Source organism: Oncorhynchus masou, chromosome 25 (assembly GCF_036934945.1).
Source record: "Oncorhynchus masou masou isolate Uvic2021 chromosome 25, UVic_Omas_1.1, whole genome shotgun sequence".
Lineage (NCBI taxonomy): Eukaryota > Metazoa > Chordata > Actinopteri > Salmoniformes > Salmonidae > Oncorhynchus > Oncorhynchus masou.
This window is the reverse complement of record NC_088236.1, coordinates 29,213,173-29,234,551: the sequence shown is the minus strand read 5'-3', so window position 1 is coordinate 29,234,551 and position 21,379 is coordinate 29,213,173. Positions and strand designations below refer to the sequence as shown.

At 41.5% G+C, this 21,379-nt stretch overlaps 2 protein-coding genes across 5 annotated transcripts; both read left to right on the top strand.

Annotated features, from left to right (window-relative positions):
* Nucleotides 1–10,111: 10,111 nt before the first annotated feature.
* Nucleotides 10,112–16,475, top strand: LOC135514079 (rab5 GDP/GTP exchange factor-like). 4 transcript variants are annotated; one of them, XM_064937269.1, is made up of 10 exons: nucleotides 10,112–10,256; nucleotides 11,746–11,799; nucleotides 12,898–13,082; nucleotides 13,198–13,328; nucleotides 13,510–13,661; nucleotides 13,885–13,954; nucleotides 14,173–14,308; nucleotides 14,469–14,563; nucleotides 14,735–14,991; nucleotides 15,109–16,475. In XM_064937269.1, the coding sequence occupies exons 3-10, from the start codon at nucleotides 12,922–12,924 to the stop codon at nucleotides 15,532–15,534; spliced, it is 1,428 nt and encodes a 475-aa protein (XP_064793341.1). In that variant the 5' UTR covers nucleotides 10,112–10,256; nucleotides 11,746–11,799; nucleotides 12,898–12,921; the 3' UTR covers nucleotides 15,535–16,475. The 4 variants fall into 4 exon arrangements, with proteins under 4 accessions (XP_064793341.1, XP_064793342.1, XP_064793340.1 ...); XM_064937270.1 differs by lacking the exon at nucleotides 10,112–10,256 and having other exon boundaries at nucleotides 10,901–11,799; nucleotides 14,735–14,788; nucleotides 14,882–14,991; XM_064937268.1 differs by lacking the exon at nucleotides 10,112–10,256 and adding an exon at nucleotides 10,902–11,071 and having other exon boundaries at nucleotides 11,742–11,799.
* A 231-nt stretch (nucleotides 16,476–16,706) lies between these two features.
* On the top strand, nucleotides 16,707–21,264 carry LOC135514078 (26S proteasome non-ATPase regulatory subunit 9-like). Its single transcript, XM_064937266.1, has 6 exons — nucleotides 16,707–16,863; nucleotides 19,862–19,961; nucleotides 20,147–20,328; nucleotides 20,473–20,574; nucleotides 20,753–20,841; nucleotides 21,047–21,264. The coding sequence occupies exons 1-6, from the start codon at nucleotides 16,753–16,755 to the stop codon at nucleotides 21,075–21,077; spliced, it is 615 nt and encodes a 204-aa protein (XP_064793338.1). The 5' UTR covers nucleotides 16,707–16,752; the 3' UTR covers nucleotides 21,078–21,264.
* Nucleotides 21,265–21,379: the final 115 nt, after the last annotated feature.

Below are 21,379 nucleotides of genomic sequence, written 5' to 3'. Positions count from 1 at the left end.
GGCTTAACAGTTAATTATTGTCATAACAACAATAGCCACCTGTTTTGGCTGTTAAGCTAACTTCTGTGGTTTTCTGCAGAGGATGAAGTCAGTCTTCTGGTCATTGTTGTGGATGCAAATCTCATATGATGGGGACAGCAAGCTAATAGAGAACCCCAGATATTTAACTAGTATTATTCTCTGTGCAAATATCTACAGAGCTAGCCTCCACTTCAAAGAGCCAGTTAGACTGAAATTAGCTTGATTGTCTTTCTCCTTCCCTTAGTGCACCCTGTCCAAGTGTCTGGATGCTGTCATGGTGATGAGTAATGCCCTCCTAGTCATGACTAGGACCAACAAGCTGGCTATAATTGCCAGCCATTGTCAGGAAAGATAATCAACCTTGTCACTTGTTAGTAAATACACAGAAAATGTCTAAATGATGGTTTCTATCCAGTGATAGTATGTTTCAATCTAATAACAAATATCTCTTCCTCGTCATATGCTGCAGTCATTTTCTGTATCCCTGTAAGCTTTAGAAGTCTGGAGATGGTAATGGGGACGTCAATGCATCAACAAATGGGGATGGCAAGTATGAGCTCTTGTCAGTCGCCAATGACCTCATGTAAGAAGTAAGTGCAGCATAATCGTCCTTAGTTTGATTAATCAGGCTGTAATAAACAATGAATTGGTATATACAGCCAGACACTAATGGCTTCAAAATCATGTAAATGTTCCTTACAAGCCTGAATGTTGAATAAAATTGCATTTAAACATACTCTACTGGTTGTCTGTACGGTTTGTACATCAGCTGCAGGGCCATCACTGAGGAAATGAAGATGTTGCATGGCAGGGTACTGGTGTTTTATTTATTTATTTCACCTTTATTTAACCAGGTAGACTTGTTGAGAACAAGTTCTCATTTGATAAAGTGTAAATTCGACACATACAACAACACAGAGTTACACATGGAATAAACGGAACATACAGTCAATAATACAGTAGAACAAAAGAAAACAAAAAGTCTATATACAGTGAGTGCAAATGAGGTAAGTTAAGGAAATAAATAGGCCATGGTGGTGAAGTAATTACAATATAGCAATTAAACACTGGAATGGTAGATCGGCAGAAGGTGAATGTGCAGGTAGAGATTGTTACGTTCTGACCTTTATTTCCTTTGATTTGTCATTATTTTGTATGGTTAGGGCGTGAGTTGAGGTGGGCAGTCTGTTTGTTTTTCTATGATTTGGGTATTTCTATGTTTCGGCCTAATATGGTTCTCAATCAGAGGCAGGTGTCATTAGTTGTCTCTGATTGAGAATCATACTAGGTAGCCTGGGTTTCACTGTGTGTTTGTGGGTGTTTGTTTCCGTGTCTGTGTTTTTCACCACACGGTACTGTTTTGGGTTTCGTTCATTCCACGGTTATTGTTTTTGTATTCAGTTGTTCATGTGTACATTTTCTAATTAAAAGAACCATGGACACTGACCCCGCCGCATATTGGTCCTCCGATCCTTTTCGCCTCTCCTCTTCGGAAGAAGAGGAGGAAATCCCTTACAGAGATACTGGGGTGCAAAATAAATAAATACCAGTATGGGGATGAGGTAGGTAAATAGATGGGCTGTTTATAGATGGACTATGTACAGGTGCAGTGATCTGTAAGCTGCTCTGACAGCTGGTGCTTAAAGCTAGTGAGGGAGATGTGAGTCTCCAGCTTCAGAGAGTTTTGCAATTTGTTCCAGTCATGGGCAGCAAAGAACTGGAAGGAAAGATGACCAAAGGAGGAATTGGCTTTGGGGGTGACCAGTGAGATATACCTGCTGGAGCGCATACTACGAGTGGGTGCTGCTATGGTGAACAGTGAGCTGAGATAAGGCGGTGCTTTACCTAGCAGAGACTTGTAGATAACCTGTAGCCAGTGGTTTTGGCGATGAGTATTAAGCGATGGCCAACCAATGAGAGCGTACAGGTCGCAATGGTGGGTAGTGTATGGGGCTTTGGTGACAAAACGGATGGCACTGTGATAGACTGCATCCAGTTTATTGAGTAGAGTGTTGGAAGCTAATTTATAGATGACATCATCGAAGTCGAGGATCGGTAGGATGGTCAGTTTTACGAGGGTATGTTTGGCAGCATGGGTGAAGGATGCTTTGTTGCGATATAGGAAGCCGATTCTAGATTTAATTTTGGATTGGAGATGCTTAATGTGAGTCTGGAAGGAGAGTTTACAGTCTAACCAGACACCCAGGTATTTGTAGTTGTCCACGTATTCTAAGTCAGAGCCCTCCAGAGTAGTGATGCTGGACAGGCGAGCAGGTGCGGGCAGCGATCGACTGAAAAGCATGCATTTAGTTTTACTTGCATTTAAGAGCAGTTGGAGGCCACGGAAGGAGAGTTGTATGGCATTGAAGCTCGTCTGGAGGTTAGTTAACACAGTGTCCAAGGAGGGGCCAGAAGTATACAGAATGGTGTTGTCTGAGTAGAGGTGGATCAGAGAATCACCAGCAGCAAGAGCAACATCATTGATGTATACAGAAAAGAGTGTCAGCCCGAGAATTGAACCCTGTGGCACACCCATAGAGACTGTCAGAGGTCCAGACAACAGACCCTCCGATTTGACACACTGAACCCTATCAGAGAAGTAGTTGGTAAACCAGGCGAGGCAATCATTTGAGAAACCAAGGCTGTCGAGTCTGCCAATAAGAATGTTGTGATTGACAGAGTCGAAAGACTTGGCCAGGTCGATGAATACGGCTGCACAGTAATGTCTCTTATCGATGGCGGTTATGATGTCGTTTAGAACCTTGAGCATGGCTGAGGTGCACCCAGCTCTGAAACCAGATTGCATAGCGGAGAAGGTATGGTGGGATTCGAAATGGTCAGTAATCTGTCATTTATGTCCAGGATGGGGTCCATGTGTGCCCATATGGCTGCTGATCATGCCTTCTGCTGGGTGAGATGGTGCAGAAGGAGATGGGGGGCTCCTCTGCCACACCGAGGACACCACTGTGGAACATCACTTGCTTGTGTGACTCCCCCCCCCCTGAACTGACTGGTTCTCTGAAGCATACTTGTAAGTGTAGATAGAGTCTATAGAGTCTTTGCTTTTCAGCAGCACCTCATTTCGCCATATCTATCAAAAGGAAAGCCATATTATGTGATTACAATATTGAAACAGTAATAAAATGCTAATAAGTATTTTTAAAATATAATTGTTGAGGGTTTCTAAAATATTTTGTTGAGAAAAAAGTTTGGTGTTATTGATTGTCACTGGCGTTATCGTCATGTCACTGCTGTTACCGGCAAGAACAGTAACACCAGTGTGGGATTCTGTGTTTTACATTATAGCCATTACCATGTATATGATTAAATATTATCTGATGTTGGCTGTGTGAAGTATCTGCATTTGTGCACTTGAGCATCATCATGAGATTAAACAACTGCTTGCATCATCATGAGATTAAACAACTGCTAGCTACATCTACTTGCCTGTTTGTGTGTGTGACAAGAACTGAGTAACATGGTGTGACTTGCTATATCTTACAAAGTTGTGGTTAATTAACAATTTAATTGTTAGAAGAGTATAGCGACAAATTTGGCGACTTTTTAAGGTTGCTCCAGCAACTTGATTTCGCAACTTCCCTGTTTGTTTGTGTGTGCCTGCTCTGCAGTCTGCTCCCTCTCCGCAGTTGCTGCCGGTGTGCACCAACGATACAGTGCCTTCGGAAAGTATTCAGACCCCTTGACTTTTTCCACATTTTGTCTCAGCCTTATTCAAAAATGTATTAAATAAATACAAATCCTCAGAAATCTACACACAATACCCCATAATGACAAAGTGAAAACAGTTTTTTAAAACCTTTTTGCAAATTTAACCTTTTTGGGATAAGGGGGCAACATTTTCATTTTTGGATGAAGAGCGTGCCCAGACTGAACTGCCTCCTACTCTTTCCCAGATGCTAATATATGCACATTATTATTAGTATTGGATAGAAAACACTCTGAAGTTTCTAAAACTGTTTGAATGTTGTCTGTGAGCGTAACATAATTCATATGGCAGGCAAAAACCTGAGAAGAAATCAATTTTCAAAACAGTGCCTATTGAAATCCCAGTAAGATATTAATGAGGATGCACTTCCTAGCGCTTCCACTAGATGTCACCGTCTTTAGAAACTGGTTTGAGGATTCTACTATAAAGGAGGGACTCATAATAGCTCTTTGAGTGAGTGGTCTGGCAGAGAGCCTCGGTCTCCCGACAGAGTTTGCTCTCGTTCCAATGTTTTCTTCAGACAATGACATTCTCCGGTTGTAACCTTATTAATGATTTATGTTTAAAACATCATAAAGATTGATTGCATACATCATTTTACTTGTTTCTACGGACTGTAACGTAACTTTTCGAGTTTTTGTCTGGAGGAAGTGTTCGCGCCTCATGAAGATGGATTACTGGGCTGAACACGCTAACAACAAGTGGCTAAATGATGGAACTTTATGGAACAAATCAGTCATTTATTGTTGAACTGGGACTCCTGAGAGTGCCTTCTGATGAAATCATCAAAGGTAAGGGAATATTTATAGTGTTTTTTCTAGGTTCTGTTGACGCTAAAATGGAGGATATTCCTCTGGCTGTTTTGGGTTCTGAGCACCGTTCTCAGATTATGCTTTTTTCGTAAAGTTTAAAAAAAATCTGACACAGCGGTTGAATAGAGGATAAGTCTATCTTTAATTCTGTGAATAAAACTTGCATCTTTTATCAATGTTTATTATGAGTATTTCTGCAAAATCACCGGATGTTTTGGAATCAAAACATTACTGCACGTAACGCTCCAATGTAAACTGAGATTTTTGGATATAAATATGCACATTATCAAACAAAATATACATGTATTGTGTAACATGATGTCTTATGAGTGTCATCTGATGAAGATCATCAAAGGTTAGTGATTAATTGTATCTGTATTTCTGCTTTTTGTGACTCCTATCTTTGGCTGGAAAATGCTGTGTGTGTTTTTGTGACTTGACTCTGACCTAACTTAATCATATGTTGTGCTTTAGCTGTAAAGCATTTTTGAAATTGGACACGATGGGTAGATTAACAAGATGTTTATCTTTCATTTGCTGTATTGGACTTGTTAATGTGTGAAAGTTACATATTTCAAAAAAATTGTTTTGAATTTCGCGCTGCCTTTTCAGCGGAATGTTGTCGAGGGGTTCCGCCTGCCCTAGATTAAGGAGAGAAAAAAAAAGTATTTACATAAGTATTCAGATCCTTTTTTATGAGACACCATACTTAACTCAGATGCATCCTGTTTCCATTGATCATCCTTAAGATGTTTCTACAACTTGATTGGAGTCCACCTGTGGTAAATTCAATTGATTGGACATGATTTGGAAAGACACTCAAATCAAGATTTAATGCGAATGTAGTGAAATGCTTGTGCTTCTAGTTCCGACAGTGCAATAATATCTAACAATTCCTCAACAACTACCTTATACACACAAATCTAAAGGTATATGGATGAGTGATGGCCGAGCAGCACAGGCAATGTGCAGTAGATGGTATATACAGTATATCACAAAAGTGAGTACACCCCTCACATTTTTGAAAATATTTGAGTATATCTGTTCATGTGACAACACTGAAGAAATTACACTTTGCTACAATGTAAAGTAGTGAGTGTACAGCTTGTATAACAGTGTAAATTTGCTGTACCCTCAAAATAACTCGACACACAGCCATTAATGTCTAAACCGCTGGCAACAAAAGTGAGTACACCCCTAAGTCAAAATGTCCAAATTGGGCCCAATTAGCCATTTTCCCTCCTCTATGTCATGTGACTCGTTAGTGTTACAAGGTCTCAGGTGTGAATGGGGAGCAGGTGTGTTAAATTTGGTGTCGTCGCTCTCACAATCCCTCATACTGACTGGTCACTGGAAGTTCAACATGGCACCTCATGGCAAAGAACTCTCTGAGGATCTGAAAAAAATCTCTACATAAAGATGGCCTGAGCTATAAGAAGATTGCCAAGATCCTGAAACTAAGCTGCAGCATGGTGGCCAAGACCATACAGCGGTTTAACTGGACAGGTTCCACTCAGAACAGGCCTCGCCATGGTCGACCAAAGAAGTTGAGTGCACATGCTCAGCTTCATATCCAGAGGTTGTCTTTGGGAAATAGACGTATGAGTGCTGCCAGCATTGCTGCAGAGGTTGAAGGGGTGGGGGTGTCAGCCCGTCAGTGCTCAGACCATACGCCGTACACTGCATCAAATTGGTCTGCATGGCTGTTGTCCCAGAAGGAAGCCTCTTCTAAAGATGATGCACAAGAAAGCCCGCAAACAGTTTGCTGAAGACAAGCAGACTAAGGACATGGATTACTGGAACCATGTCCTGTGGTCTGATGAGACCAAGATAAACTTATTTGGTTCAGATGGTGTCAAGCGTGTGTGTTGGCAACCAGGTGAGGAGTACAAAGACAAGTGTGTCTTGCCTACTGTCAAGCATGGTGGTGGGAGTGTCATGGTCTGGGGCTGCATGAGTGCTACCGGCACTGGGGAGCTACAGTTCATTGAGGGAACCATGAATGCCAACATGTAATGTGACATACTGAAGCAGAGCATGATCTCCTCCCTTCGGAGACTGGGCCGCAGGGCAGTTTTGCATCATGATAACGAACCCAAACACACCTCCAAGACGACCACTGCCTTGCTAAAGAAGCTGAGGGTAAAGGTGATGGACTGGCCAAGCATGTCTCCAGACCTAAACCCTATTGAGCATCTGTGGGGCATCCTCAAACGGAAGGTGGAGGAGTGCAAGGTCTCTAACATCCACCGTGATGTCGTCATGGAGGAGTGGAAGAGGACTCCAGTGGCAACCTTTTGAAGCTCTGGTGAACTCCATGCCCAAGAGGGTTAAGGCAGTGGTGGAAAATGATGGTGGCCACACAAAATATTGACACTTTGGGCCCAATTTGGACATTTTCACTTAGGGGTGTACTCACTTTTGTTGCCAGCGGTTTAGACATTAATGGCTGTGTGTTGAGTTATTTTGAGGGGACAGCAAATTTACACTGTTATACAAGCTGTACACTCCCTACTTTACATTGTAGGAAAGTGTCATTTCTTCAGTGTTGTCACATGAACAGATATACTCAAATATTTACAAAAATGTGAGGGGTGTACTCACTTTTGTGATATACTGTACATGTGATATGAGTAATGTAAGATATGTAAACATTGTTAGTGGCATTGTTTATAGTGACTGGTGATCTATTTATTAAAGTGTCCAGTGATTGGGTCTCAATGTAGGCAACAGCCTCTGAGTTAGTGATTGCTGTTTAGCAGTCTGATGGCCTTGCGATAGATGCTGTTTTTCAATCTCTCGGTCCAGGCTTTGATGCACCTGTACTGACCTCGCCTTCTGGATGATAGCGGTGTGAACAGGCAGTGGCTCGGGTGGTTGTCGTCCTTCCTGTGACATTGGGTGCTGTAGGTGTCATGGAGGGCAGGAAGTTTGCCCCGGTGATATGTTGTGCAGACAGCACCATCCTCTGGAGAGCCTTGCGATTGAGGGAGATGCAGTTGCCATACCAGGCTGTGATACAGCCTGACAGGATGCTCTCGATTGTGCATCTGTAAAGGTTTGAGGGTTTTAGGTGACAAGCCTGAGGTTGAAGAGGCACTGTTGCGCCTTCTTCGCCACACTGTTTGTATGGGTGGACCATTTCAGTTTGTCTGTGATGTGTACGCCCAGGAACTTTCCACCTTCGCCACTGCTGTCCCTTCGATGTGGATAGGAGGGAGCTCCCTCTGCTGTTTGCTGAAGTCCACGATCATCTCTTTTGTTGACGTTGAGTGAGGTTGTTTTCCTGGCACCACACTCCAAATGCCCTCACCTCCTCCCTGTAGGCTGTCTCGTCATTGTTCGTGATCAGGCCCACTACTGCAAACGTAATGATAGTTGGAGGAGTACATGGCCACGCAGTTGTGGGTGAACAGGGAGTACAGGAGAGGGCTGAGCACACACCCTTGTGGGGCCCCAGTGTTGAGGGTCAGCGAAGTGGAGATGTTGTTTCCTGCCTTCACCACTTCGGGGCGGCCCCTCAAAGTCCAGGACCCAGTTGTGCAGGGCGGGGTTGAGACCCAGGGCCTCCAGCTTGATGATGAGCTTGGAGGGTACTATGATGTTGAATGCTGAGCTGTAGTGAATGAACAGCATTTTTACATGGGTATTATTTTTGTCCAGATGAGATAGGCCAGTGTGCAGTGTGATTGCGATTGCATCATCTGTGGACCTGTTGGGACGGTATGCAAACTGAAGTGGGTCTAGGGTGGCCGGTAAGGTGGCGGTGATAAGATCTTTGACTAGCCTCTCAAATCACTTAATGATGACAGAAGTGAGTGCTACGGGGCGGTAGTCACCTTTGCCTTCTTGGGTACAGGAACAATGTTGCCCAGCAACAGTCCCAAAACATCACTGCTCTAGAGGAGATCTGCATGGAGGAATGGGCAAAAATACCAGCAACAGTGTGTGAAAACCTTGTGAAGACTTACAGAAAACGTAACAAAGTATTGAGATAAACTTTTGTTATTGACCAAATACTTCTTTTCCACCATAATTTGCAAATAAATTCATTAAAAATCCTACAGTGTGGTTTTCTGGATTTTTTTCTCATTTTGTCTGTCATAGTTGAAGTGTACCTATGATGAAAATTACAGGCCTCTCATCTTTTTAAGTGGGAGAACTTGCACAATTGGTGGCTGACTAAATACTTTTTTTGCCCCACTGTACGTCTTGTGTTAAATTGTGACTCCACCTGGTCCCTGTACTGGCATTTCGCTTGTTTGATTGCCTTGATATTTCCAGACCTCTTTGCATGGTTAAATGCGGTGGATCGGGCTTTCAGTTTTGCGCCAATTGTGCCATCCATCCACAGTTTCTGGTTAGGGTAGGTTTTAATAGTCATTGTGGGTACAACATCTCCAATGTACTTCTTTATGAACGCACTCACAGAGTCAGCGTATAGGTCAATGTTGTTCTCTGAGGCTAACCGGAACATATTCCAGTCCGAGTAATCAAAACAATCTTGAAGCATGGCTTTCGATTGGTCAGACCAGCATTTAATGGTTATTGTCACTGGTACATCCTGTTTGAGTTTCTGCCTATAAGACGGAACGAGCAAGATGACGTCATGGTCTGATTTACCGAAGGGCGGGCGGGGGAGGGCTTTGTATGCATCGTGGCTTCGAGTACCAGCGATCAAGAGTATTAGCACAGCGCGTCTTGCAATCAAATCCAACTTTATTTGTCACGTGTCCAATACAACACGTATAGACTTTACCGTGAAACGCTTACTTACAAGCCCTTAACCAACAGTGCAGTTCAAGAATAGTTAAGAAAATATTTACCAAGTAGACAAAAAAAGTAACACAATAAGGCAGGGGGCATCGTGTCAGTGTGCGAGGGTACCGGTTAGTTGAGGTAATTTGTACATGTAGGTGGGGGTGAAGTGACTATGCATAGATAATAAACAGCGAGGAGCAGCAGTGTACAAAAGGGAGTGGGGGTGTCTATGTAAATTGCCCAGTAGCGATTTTATAGCTGTGCAGTGACGGTCCCCATCCAAACTGACAGCGCTTGAGAGGATCTGCAGAGAAGAATGGGAGAATCTCCCCAAATACAGGTGTGCCAAGCTTGTAGCATCATACCCAAGAAGACTCAATGCTGAAATCGCTGCCAAAGGTGTATCAACAAAGGACTAAGGGTCTGAATACTTATGTACATTTCTAAACCATTTTTTTTGCTAATCATTATGGGGTATTGTGTGTAGATTGAGGGGGGGAGGACCATTTTCAATCGATTTTAGAATAAGGCTGTAACATAACAAAATGTGGAAAAAGTCAAGGGGTCTGAATACTTTCCGAAGGCACTGTATACATTGTTGGTGTGCACCCATCAATTGCACCCCTAGCCCCGGCTCTCTTCGCTCTGCTCCCCCGCCTCTCTCTGCTCTAATAACAGAGAGGGAGAGGCGAAGTGATAAATGGGCCTGAAATGTCTTCTTCAGCAGATGGTGTTTATTTTTTTTTATTGATTTTTTTTTTACAGAAATGTAATGCGCATGCGCGACAAATGGAGCAACCAACAGCTACTTTCCTTGAAAAATAGTTGGCAACACCGAGTGCTAGTGCCATGTGATGTTGTGCCATGTGATGTTGGGCCATATAAACCAGATGCTACCCGGATATAGACGGCCCATGAATTGGTGTAATGCAGACGTGAGTGGATTGAAAATAATGGGTGGGGTGGGCATTATACAGTACAGTATGAAGATAGCATAAGTGGCAGGTGGCACTTTAATTGTGGAGGACGGGCTCATATTAATGGATGGAATGGAATGATATCGAACACATGGTTTCCATGCGTTTGATACCATTCAAGCCATTATTATGAGACTTCCTCCCCTCAGCAGCCTCCTGTGGAAGATAGGCAGGAACTGCATTTCCCGATAAAAATCCCATATTACACTTGTAGGCGATGTCATGACGAGGTTGGCTAGCTAAACTCATACGCAGAAACATTTAATCGTGCCGAACTGCTGGGCGTCAAATTAAAGGCACAAGCATTTCGCTACACTCGCATTAACATCTGCTAACCATGTGTATGTGACAAATAAATTTGATTTGCTTTGTTTTTGACAAATGAAAACGTGTCGGTTTGTCACTTTCACGAGAGGTTGGAGTAATAATATGTTCAACTACTTAAAGCTGCAATATGTAGCTGAGTTACAGATCTGTCATTCTTATTGAAAGCATGTCAATAAATCGGTAGAGTTATTCTATGTACACTATTTCTATGTTTCCCATTAAGTTTCGTTTTTGTATTTTACTTTCAGTTTTCTATACCAGCTGAAAATACTATATTTTTGGTTATGTAAAAAATATTTCACAGCGGTTTAGATGGTACACTGATTCTCTACAGTCTACACTATACTTGCTTGACACAAACTGAAATAAGGCAAACTATTAGACCAGGAAATGGGGGTGCGATTTCTGCATAGTGCACCTTGAAGAAAATGGGGTGTCTTCCAGCGGTAAGCCTAAGAATGCCAAGTGTAGACAAAAGGTGGAGAGTGAAGTTGAGGTAGGTGCAACTGCGAGAGCCAAAAGTCAGACAGTAGTGGTTTTCCAACAGCAAGGTTCAGATCAACATGGCAGTGTCAACACAGCTGCTACTGTTTATAAAAGTATTTCTGTATAAATGTCGAAATCAACTTTTCTATACCCCCATATCACACACTCACGAACTGAAAACATAACTTGTGTGTACAATCAATTGGTTGGAAATGAGTTCTCAAATATACATTTGACTTGTATCCCCTGTAGCTTTAGAATTGCAGGAAAGTTGGTACCTGTTTCAGTCATTTATTTGACCATGTTCGCGTGGGTCAAACAAAAACACCCTAATGATTGTTTGACAAATAGTGCTTCCCACAATGCAGTTGGTGAGAAGCAACTTGGAAGGCGATCTCATCAAAAACTGCATGACCTGTTCACATGATTTGTGTAAAGTTAATGCAGTAGAAATTTAGTCGCAAGTCAGACAATGTTTGAAAGACGTTGGTCAACTCTTGACAAAAGTGATCCGCTGGAAAGCGCCCGATATCACAGCACTGGCCAACCATGGTTGACCAACATGGCTGACCTTTAACCCACCATAAGTTTCATGTACATTCTACTATTCTAATTCTATGGGGTCATCAGACAGGCAGCCGATGACACGTCATCACGTCACGTCGGTCAACCAAGTGAACCTGCCAAGGTAAGTCTTTTTCTTGCTAGCTATCAAAAGGTGTTAGCTATAGTTAGTAAAATCGAATAATATGAACAATTTGGGTTTTGGTTACACGTCATTAAAATGTTTGCATGATATATAAGTAGCTAATTTCTCTAGTCTTTTGGAGCCTTCTCGTACTAGCTATTTAACGTTAGCACAACAAATTAGCTACCAGCTGTGAGCTCACCATGTCATTTCTTGGTTAGCTTTCTCTCAGTCTGTATTTAATATATTATATGACTAGGTTTTGAATTTGGGCTATGTTAACCTTAATTTATAGCTGGAGTAGTGGTAACGTTAGGATAACTGCTGAAGTGCGACACATAATTTTATCTTACCAGGAATATGACTACTTTGCTGAACAATAATTTGTTTTGCTAAGTAAGGAATATGTTTTGGTTTACTGTCAGAAAAGACGTCTGAATCAGTTAATTGGTTTTAAAAACGCGTGTTTTTACATATTTCAACTGTAGGTTGAACAAAAACAGTCCTTGGGAAGCCAGAAGTTAAATGCAATTCAATGTCAACGTAACGTTACTGTGCCTGTGGACAGGACGGTTGGTCATTTTGACGAAGGGAATTTGAGACAAAATATCGACACTGGAAGTTGAAATACAGTGGTATTTAACTTCTGGATTCCTGCGGTCTGTTTTTGTGTAAAACAATACAATTGAAAGTAACGCTAATGTATGTAAGTACACCTGCGTTGCTAAAAGTAGCTAAGAACCAGTGGCTGTGCTCGATTAAATGGCATCATGTTAGATATTTTATTTATCACATACTGGTAATCTTTATTGTGAGAAAGGTTGATCTTGCTACTTGATCCTCGTTATATTACTCAGGGTTTCGATTGGATATAACTAACGTTACAACAATTTAGGATGTTCCACAAACAGAATTACAACTGGACAGTTAATTGGAGGACCACATTTTTAGGGGGGGGGATTTGACTCCAACTGCAACTATGCTATGTAACAAATCCATTTATTTCCACTACTGCCTTTGTATTTACATTTTTTCTTTGTGTATGTTTGTCAAGAGTTGTTCAAAACAGTTAAACAATTGTCTTTGCTATGTCACCAGGTGGGAGTAAAAGAGTGCTGAAGTATGGCGGCGGAGCAGCAGCAAAGAGGGATCCGAGTCACTCAAGCAGAGCTTCTCTGCAAGGATGCGTGTGGTTATTATGGCAACCCTGCATGGCAGGGCTTTTGCTCCAAGTGCTGGCGAGAACGAACCCGTAAAGCAGAGGCGGACAGGCAGGAGACTGGGTAATGGTTTTGTTGTCGTTCATAAATATTGACAAGACAAGTCCACCAGAGACTTATCAGGTCTTTTTGATCTGGGAAATATTAAAATGTTTCCTTTGTTGTTCCCTGCTGTCAGGCCCCACAATGATGCAGGTTCTCCCCTCACCTTTTCTAAATTTGAGGAGAAGAAGAATATGGAGAAGGGTCGCAAAGTGAATACGATGAGGAGGCTCTTCTGGGGTGGACCGTCCCCTCCTAAACGCCCAGGTGATTCCCTCTGCACTTCCTCTGTTTAGTCATTGAAAACGGTTATAATGTAATTTCCACAACTATATGAGTATTTTAATGTGCATTTTTTTGGGGTCTATAATTTGAAGTGATACAAAGCAAAAGCATGTTTAGCTAACACCGTAATAGCGGTCTTATGAGAACCCTTATGCTCTTTCAGAGTCTTCAGAGGGCCAGGTGGCTACATTAAAAGCCTATCAGAGCATTGAGCCAGGGGATTTTACCAGCTTCCTGAAGCTGCTGAGGAACCCATCCTCTCAACGTCTGCAGTCCCGTTGCACTGCTTTCCTCAACACCATGGAGGCTTACCACGTAATGTGCTTCCTTCCTCTTTATCCACCACTCTTATCTCTGCAATTACTTTTCTCTTCCAACTTCTGTTTTTACGGCCCTCTCAGCTGCCTTTTCTAATTGTCAAGTTCAGGTTCCTTTCCATTGCCTGCTTCTTGTGCTGCTTTTCTTTTACCCTGATATTTGAAGTTTGAATAATGCCTCTCTTATTTCATGTATTATTATATTTTCTTTCCTGCTGCAGGGCCTGCCAGTGCAGAAGCAATCTGACCTTGTTCAAGACTTTTACCAGAACATCGCTGTGCATTTCAGTAGTGAGTAATGAGGCCATTTTGCTGTTTCTGAGCTGCTATGTGGGTTCCCATTTGATGTTAATTATTGTGGGCCTATGTTTGTTCACTTAACATATAGACAATAATTTTTGTTCATCCTTGAATATCAGTCTCATTACACAACATATTGCACTGAACACTTCACTCTATCCTATTCCCCAACTTCACATACTTGTTCATTGTGTCTGCTGTATTGGTAGGTCTTTCAGAGATTCAGGTCTCTCAGATGATGGAGCACATGGAGAAGCTGATCATGACGCGTCTGCACAAGTGGGTGTTCTGCCATGACAGCTGTGACGATGAAGTGAAAGACTTGGCACTCCAGAGGAGGATACGGTCAGACTGCCATGCATAACCTTGTCTAACATTATTACCAAACCCATTCTCCGTACCATAGGTCTCGGTGATGCTAGATAGACTATTAGCAATGTTAATGACTAGTATTGTGATTCAACTTAGTTCAACATTGTTTTTAATTTGAATTGAACTTCGACAGGTCCTTAAACTGGGTCACCCCCCACATGCTGAGGGTGCCTTTCCCTGATGAGAGGGCTGAGGTTGTCAGTGATCCCTTTCTGCCTGCTATAACAGGTGACTTATTTTAAAGGAAGACCGTGTTCCTTTATTTGGCTAAAAGATGACACCAGCAGCACTGAAATCTCAATATGAAGAAAGCCAAATGACTAAATTAGTTTGACTGAAACATTTCCAGACCTTTTCAAATTCCACCTGTGTACTAACTGTTACACTCACAATCCCCAGCCATAATCGAGATGGATGCCAAGCGCGCGCCACAGGACAAGCTTACATGCGTATGTAAGTGCAGTCAGAATGTCTTCCAGGCTCTCTCCACTTCCAATAGTGAGCCAGCAAATGCTGACGACTACCTGTCTGGCCTGATTTACGTAGTACTAAAGGCCAACCCACCCCGGCTTCACTCCAACATGCAGTATGTGATCCGCTTCGGCCTCCCTCACAGCCTGATGGCAGGAGAGAGTGGCTACTACTTCACCAATTTGGTGAGCTAATATGTACATGCGTACGGTACATTAGTTGATTGTAAATAGTCTTGAATGACTTGTGCTGAGATTACTACAGTCTGTTTTTAGTAATGTTATCGTTTTGTTTTAATGTAGTGTTGTGCAGTGGCCTTCATTGAGAAGCTGGATGGGCCAGCACTCAACCTAAGCCCAGTGGAGTTTGAGGGCTACATGCAGGGTCGCCGTGCTCCCTCAAAGAGGGGCAGTGAGAGGCAAAAGATTGCCAGGGAGACGCAAGACCAACTAGAGGACCTGAAGGGTCGACAGGAGAAGGTGGACCAAGGAATAAATGCCCTCAAAGAGCAGCTACAGCATTGGATACAGTCTGTCAAGGCACAGATAGATGAGGTAACATCCCAGTCTGCTCTGACACAAGAAAAAATTAAAGCCCAGTCAGAGTTTTTGCAAAGCCATTCTGTCTCTACTCTAACACAGGCAGATGATGTCAAAGACCAGTCAGTGTTGTTGCTAGATGGTCAAGAGTCCAACAACAACACTTGTCTAACAGAGGCAGAGTGTTAGCCATATTAAGACTGGGGTGCAGTGGGAAACCTTTTTACCCTGGTTCTTCATGCTTGTGTGAGCTTTGTGGGGTAAATATTAGTGAGTTGCAGGTGATCGGCTAAAATAAGTATTTATGTAGGACTATAGGAAGTAGCTTAATTGATAACAGAGGAGGTACCAAATAAGGGCATACATTTTGGTTCGGTGGGATCCTCAAAGAGAAACAGACCTCAACATTCCTTGATGCCAACTTTGCACACCAAAAGCACAACCTGATGACAAATGCCGATCTTGAAACCATTGTTAACACAAGCAATTATTTTTGCTATTTGGTTTAACGGGTCACAAAGTGCCGTCATCTGTTTACATTCTTGACCTTGTTTAACGTTTCTAAGGTTCTCTTATTTGTTTGTACGTTACTCTCTTATCTACAAGAAATGTGCTCTTATATGCTGTCAGAGAAAAGCTATGTCTTGCACCCTGAAGTTTAAATATCAGGACAGTTGGGCAATTATTTTTGTAATTTAGCACTTACTTGGGTAGTGAGCAGACTTACTATTGATTGCTGCTATCATATTTCTTAGATTACTCAATTAAGATAAACACAAGTGCCTTTGCAAAAACTAGTAATGAAGATTGTGAACAAAATGTGAAACCTGTTAACCCTGTAATGTAGAGGTGGCTCAGTCAAGGTAGAATACTTTATTTGAATGCTTGTGATTATGGATTACGTCTTACTTTCCAATATTAGACTGTTGAAGGTACAGTTACAATCCCTTGCATATACCTGTTCTTGTTTAAAAGCTGATTCTATTCCATGTAATCATTCTACTCATTAATAGCACTAACTTTTGTGAAGAATCTTGTCTACATGTTGTAAATAAAGTTTCTGAAGATCATGAAGAAATATTGTTAGTGAATGTACAGCAGAACCTCTAATTAAAGAAAAAACAAGGAAAGTGGACTTTATTTTTGTGTTCTGTATCCATTGAAATATTTTGCTTCAACCAAGAAGCTGATTTTCTTGTAAGTACGTTTTGATGTTTTATAGGCAATTTAGCTCTGCACTCTGTCTTGCATTGAAAACAGTATTACTTTTTTTACGACGGTTTGCAACACATAGAAACCGGAAATAGTGACTGCACCTAATAAGTTTTACTTCGCGCTTTCTGGGACGTATTTGCTGTTCGCCGACTCGTAGTTGTAGTTCTTTCCGGACGAGAGAGGATCATAAAGATGACTGAGGAAAACAATGGAAATTCGGCAATGGAAGCGGTCCAAAGTCTTATAAAAAAGAAAGACAACATGGAAGAACAAATTAAAGCTTACTACGACGTTTTGGAAGATGTAAGTTGGTACGTTTACATTGTGGACCAACTATCGTTAGCGAGCTCAAACTAGGTTATATTTTCCAATATGTTGTATGTCAGTCAATGCTGCTTTTATTCAGTTTGTCTTATCAACTGTCAGTGGTGGGGGAAAAAAGTACCCAATTGTCGTACTTGAGTAAAAGTATAGATACCCTAATGGAAAATTACTCAAAAGTCACCCAGTGAAATACTACTTGAGTAAAAGTCAAAGTATTTCGTTTTGATACTTAAGTATATTTCAAAGTATAAATTTATTTCAAATTCGTTATATTAAGCAAAGCAGGCAGCACCAGTGAATTGTTTTTATAATGTATGGATAGCCAGGGGCACACTCCAACGCCCAGACATAATTGATAAAATATATATTTGTGATCAGAGGCAAAAGTGATGACCATGTGTTATCTTGGTAAGTGTGAATTGGACCATTTTCCTGTCCTACGGATTCAAAATGTAACAAGTACTATTGGGTGTCTGGTAAGAAGTACATAATTTTCTTGAGGAATGTAGTGAAGTAAAATTTGTCAAATATAAATGGTAAAGTACAGATACCACAAACTACTTAAGTACTTTACACCACTGTCAGCAGTAGTGGGGAAAAGTACTAAGTTGTCATACTTAAGTAAATATACTTTATGAGAAAATGGCTCAAGTGGAAGTCACACAGTAAAATACTAGAGTAAAAGTATCTGGTTTTAAATGTAGTTACAGCGGTGGAAAAATTACTCAATTGTCATACTTGACAAAGTAAAGTAATGACTTATATTAAGCAAACCAGACCACATGATATTGTTTTTTTTAAATTTAAGGTCAGCTAGGAGCACACTCCAAAGTTCGGACATCATTTCCAAACACAGTATTTTTGCTTAATGAGTCCGCCAGATCAGAGCCAGTAGGATGATATTGGTAGGTGTGTGAATTGAATCATATTGCTCTCCTGCCTGGGCATTAACATTTAACGAGTACTCTTTGGTGTCAGTGAAAATGTATGGGAATAAATGGTACATATTGTCTTTAGAAAGGTAGTGGAGTAAAAGTTGTCAAAAATATAATTTGTGAAATACATACAGTGGAGCACTAAAGTATTTAGTCAGCCACCAATTGTGCAAGTTCTCCCACTTAAAAATATGAGAAAGGCCTGTAATTTTCATCATAGGTACACTTCAACTATGACAGACAAAATGAGAGAAAAAATCCAGAAAATCACATTGTAGGATTTTTAATTCATTTATTTGCAAATTATGGTGGAAAATAAGTATTTGGTCACCTACAAACAAGCAAGATTTCTGGCTCTCACAGACCTGTAACTTCTTCTTTAAGAGGCTCCTCTGTACTCCACTCGTTACCTGTATTAATGGCCCCTGTTTGAACTTGTTATCAGTATAAAAGACACCTGTCCACAACCTCAAACAGTCACACTCCAAACTCCACTATGGCCAAGACCAAAAAGCTGTCAAAGGACACCAGAAAGAACATTGTAGACCTGCACCAGGCTGGGAAGACTGAATCTGCAATAGGTTTGAAGAAATCAACTGTGGGAGCAATTATTAGGAAATGGAAGACATACAACAAGACCACTGATAATCTCCCTCGATCTGGGGCTCCACGCAAGATCTCACCCCGTGGGATCAAAATGATCACAAGAACGGTGAGCAAAAATCCCAGAACCACGCGGGGGGACCTAGTGAATGACCCGCAGAGAGCTGGGACCAAAGTAACAAAGCCTACCATCAGTAACACACTACGCCGCCAGGGACTCAAATCCTGCAGTGCCAGACGTGTCCCCCTGCTTAAGCCAGTACATGTCCAGGCCTGTCTGAAGTTTGCTAGAGAGCATTTGGATGATCCAGAAGAAGATTGGGAGAATGTCAGATGAATAGAACTTTTTGGTAAAAACTCAACTCGTCGTGTTTGGAGGACAAAGAATGCTGAGTTGCATCAAAAGAACACCATACCTACTGTGAAGCATGGGGGTGGAAACATCATGCTTTGGGGCTGTTTTTCTGCAAAGGGACCAGGACGACTGGTCCGTGTAAAGGAAAGAATGAATGGGGCCGGCCATGTATCGTGAGATTTTGAGTGAAAACCTCCTTCCATCAGCAAGGGCATTGAAGATGAAACGTGGCTGGGTCTTTCAGCATGACAATGATCCCAAACACACCGCCCGGGCAACGAAGGAGTGGCTTTGTAAGAAGCATTTCAAGGTCCTGGAGTGGCCGAGCAAGACTCAAGATCTCAACTCCATAGAACATCTTTGGAGGGAGTTGAAAGTCTGTGTTGCCCAGCAACAGTCCAAAAAACCTCACTGCTCTATAGGAGATCTGCATGGAGGAATGGGCCAAAATACCAGCAACAGTGTGTGAAAACCTTGTGAAGACTTACAGAAAACGTAACAAAGTATTGAGATAAACTTTTGTTATTGACCAAATACTTCTTTTCCACCATAATTTGCAAATAAATTCATTAAAAATCCTACAGTGTGGTTTTCTGGATTTTTTCCTTCATCATTTTGTCTGTCATAGTTGAAGTGTACCTATGATGAAAATTACATGCCTCTCTCATCTTTTTAAGTGGGAGAACTTGCACAATTGGTGGCTGACTAAATACTTTTTTTGCCCCACTGTATACCGAAAACATGACTTAAGTAGTACATCAAAGTATTTTTGCTTAGTTACTTTACATCACTGCTTATCTAACGTTAGAAACAACGTGCATGCGTGTTGTGGGGCTATAATACTTTTGCTGCTATGTTGTCTTAGGTCTCTCTTTATGTAGTGTTGTGATGTGTGTTTTGTCCTATATTTAGATTTTAATTTTAATCCCAGCCCCTGTCCCCTGCAGGAGGCCTTTTGGTAGGCTGTTATTGTTAATAGAAATGTGTTCTTAACTGACGTGCCAAATTAAGTAAAGGTTAAAAAACATCTATTCTGCAAGAAATTTGTTTTCCCTTCATTTATAATTTGTGTGTTCCCTTTTAGCAAGGCGTTGGAATGGAAGGTCCTCTAGTTGATGCAGAGGGCTTCCCTCGCGCAGATGTTAATGTGTACCAGATCAGAACAGCAAGGCACAGTATTTCTTGTAAGAGAGCTTGGAGCTGTTCAATATGAAATGTTTTGACTGACACATTACTTGACAACAGTTAGACAACCAATTTACAGTGATGCAGTACGTTGCTTCTGGCATGTGTAAAGGGTTCCCTTGCTCACATGCTACTGCCTGCTGGATTTTCTCTGCTTACTATGACAACCTTGTCAACGTGGCAGGTCTGCAGAATGATCACAAAGCCATCATGGTGGAAATTGAGGAGGCCCTGCACAGGCTGCATGCTCGAGAGAAGGCAAAGCGGGACCAGGACCAGGCAGAGTCCATGGAGCAGGAGGTCACCCTGCCCTCTCCCTTCGCCCGTGTGGATGCTGTCTCACAAGGCTCCCCTGCCTGTCAGGCTGTGAGTGTTTACAGTTCCTAGATTGACCTAAAACATATATAGATTTTTTTTACAACACTGGCATGGGTATTTACTTGTGTTTGTTTGGGGTATTTAAGGGTGGTTTTGTTTTCAGTTGTGAGAAATGTATGTTTCTTCCCATAGGGCCTGCGAGTTAATGATGAAATCATAGCGTTTGGATCCGTCAACACAAGGACCTTCCAGAACCTGCAGAATATTGCCTCGGTGGTTCAGCATAGTGAAGGGGTATGTTAGTCTGATCAGAATAATGTTGTTATAACCACTTTTATTTTATTGTTCATATGCCAAATGACCTCATCATTATCATGATCATTTCACGTATCATGATGAAAGCAATGAAATGCAGTCTGTAACAGTGATAACTTACCAGGCATGACATGTTGTCTTTCCATTTTCTCCGTAGAAACCATTAAGCGTTACAGTGATTCGAAATGGCCAGAAAACCCAAACGGGCCTTACCCCACAGCAGTGGTCAGGGAGAGGTTTACTGGGGTGAGTTTCCTACCTATTATATTATATATATTATATATTATAGATATTATATTATATTATAGATGTTAGACTGATTTCTATTTCATCTAATTTTACTGTAGTTCACATTTGATAGCATGGATGTTAAAATACATGCCATGCTAAGATGCATATATATCTAAGAGAGATTGACTATTGACGGCTTATTATTTTTTTTCCCCAACAGATGCAACATTGTGCCCATCCAAAAATTATAAGGACAATGTGACCAGTAGGATCAGGATCAGAAAGATCTTCGGGTCAACCTTACCACTAGCTCTGCTTTGGTATGCCACTGGGTGGCTGTGAGTTAATTACATGTTTGAGCCCATAGATTAGAAGACTGACATTTTCAACTGATTTAATGTTAATTTCATGTTCTAATAAAAGTATTGTTTAAGGTTATTTTCTGTGTGAGTTTACATACGTTTTTCTTCAGATGACATTCCCCTTTTCCAAACTCTTCACCTGAAGAAACATGTTACAACAAATTAATTGCCAAAATGTGAAAAAAGTGAGA

What these genes read in the sequence shown, in the direction of transcription:
- LOC135514079 (XM_064937269.1), top strand. Translation starts at nt 12,922, where the DNA reads ATGGCGGCGGAGCAGCAGCAAAGAGGGATCCGAGTCACTCAAGCAGAG. An exon ending in ACACCATGGAGGCTTACCAC is followed by an intron (nt 13,662 to 13,884) that starts GTAATGTGCTTC and finishes TTCCTGCTGCAG; the next exon opens with GGCCTGCCAGTGCAGAAGCA. An exon ending in CATCGCTGTGCATTTCAGTA is followed by an intron (nt 13,955 to 14,172) that starts GTGAGTAATGAG and finishes CTGTATTGGTAG; the next exon opens with GTCTTTCAGAGATTCAGGTC.
- LOC135514078 (XM_064937266.1), top strand. Translation starts at nt 16,753, where the DNA reads ATGACTGAGGAAAACAATGGAAATTCGGCAATGGAAGCGGTCCAAAGT. An exon ending in TGGTTCAGCATAGTGAAGGG is followed by an intron (nt 20,575 to 20,752) that starts GTATGTTAGTCT and finishes TTTTCTCCGTAG; the next exon opens with AAACCATTAAGCGTTACAGT. An exon ending in TCAGGGAGAGGTTTACTGGG is followed by an intron (nt 20,842 to 21,046) that starts GTGAGTTTCCTA and finishes TTTCCCCAACAG; the next exon opens with ATGCAACATTGTGCCCATCC.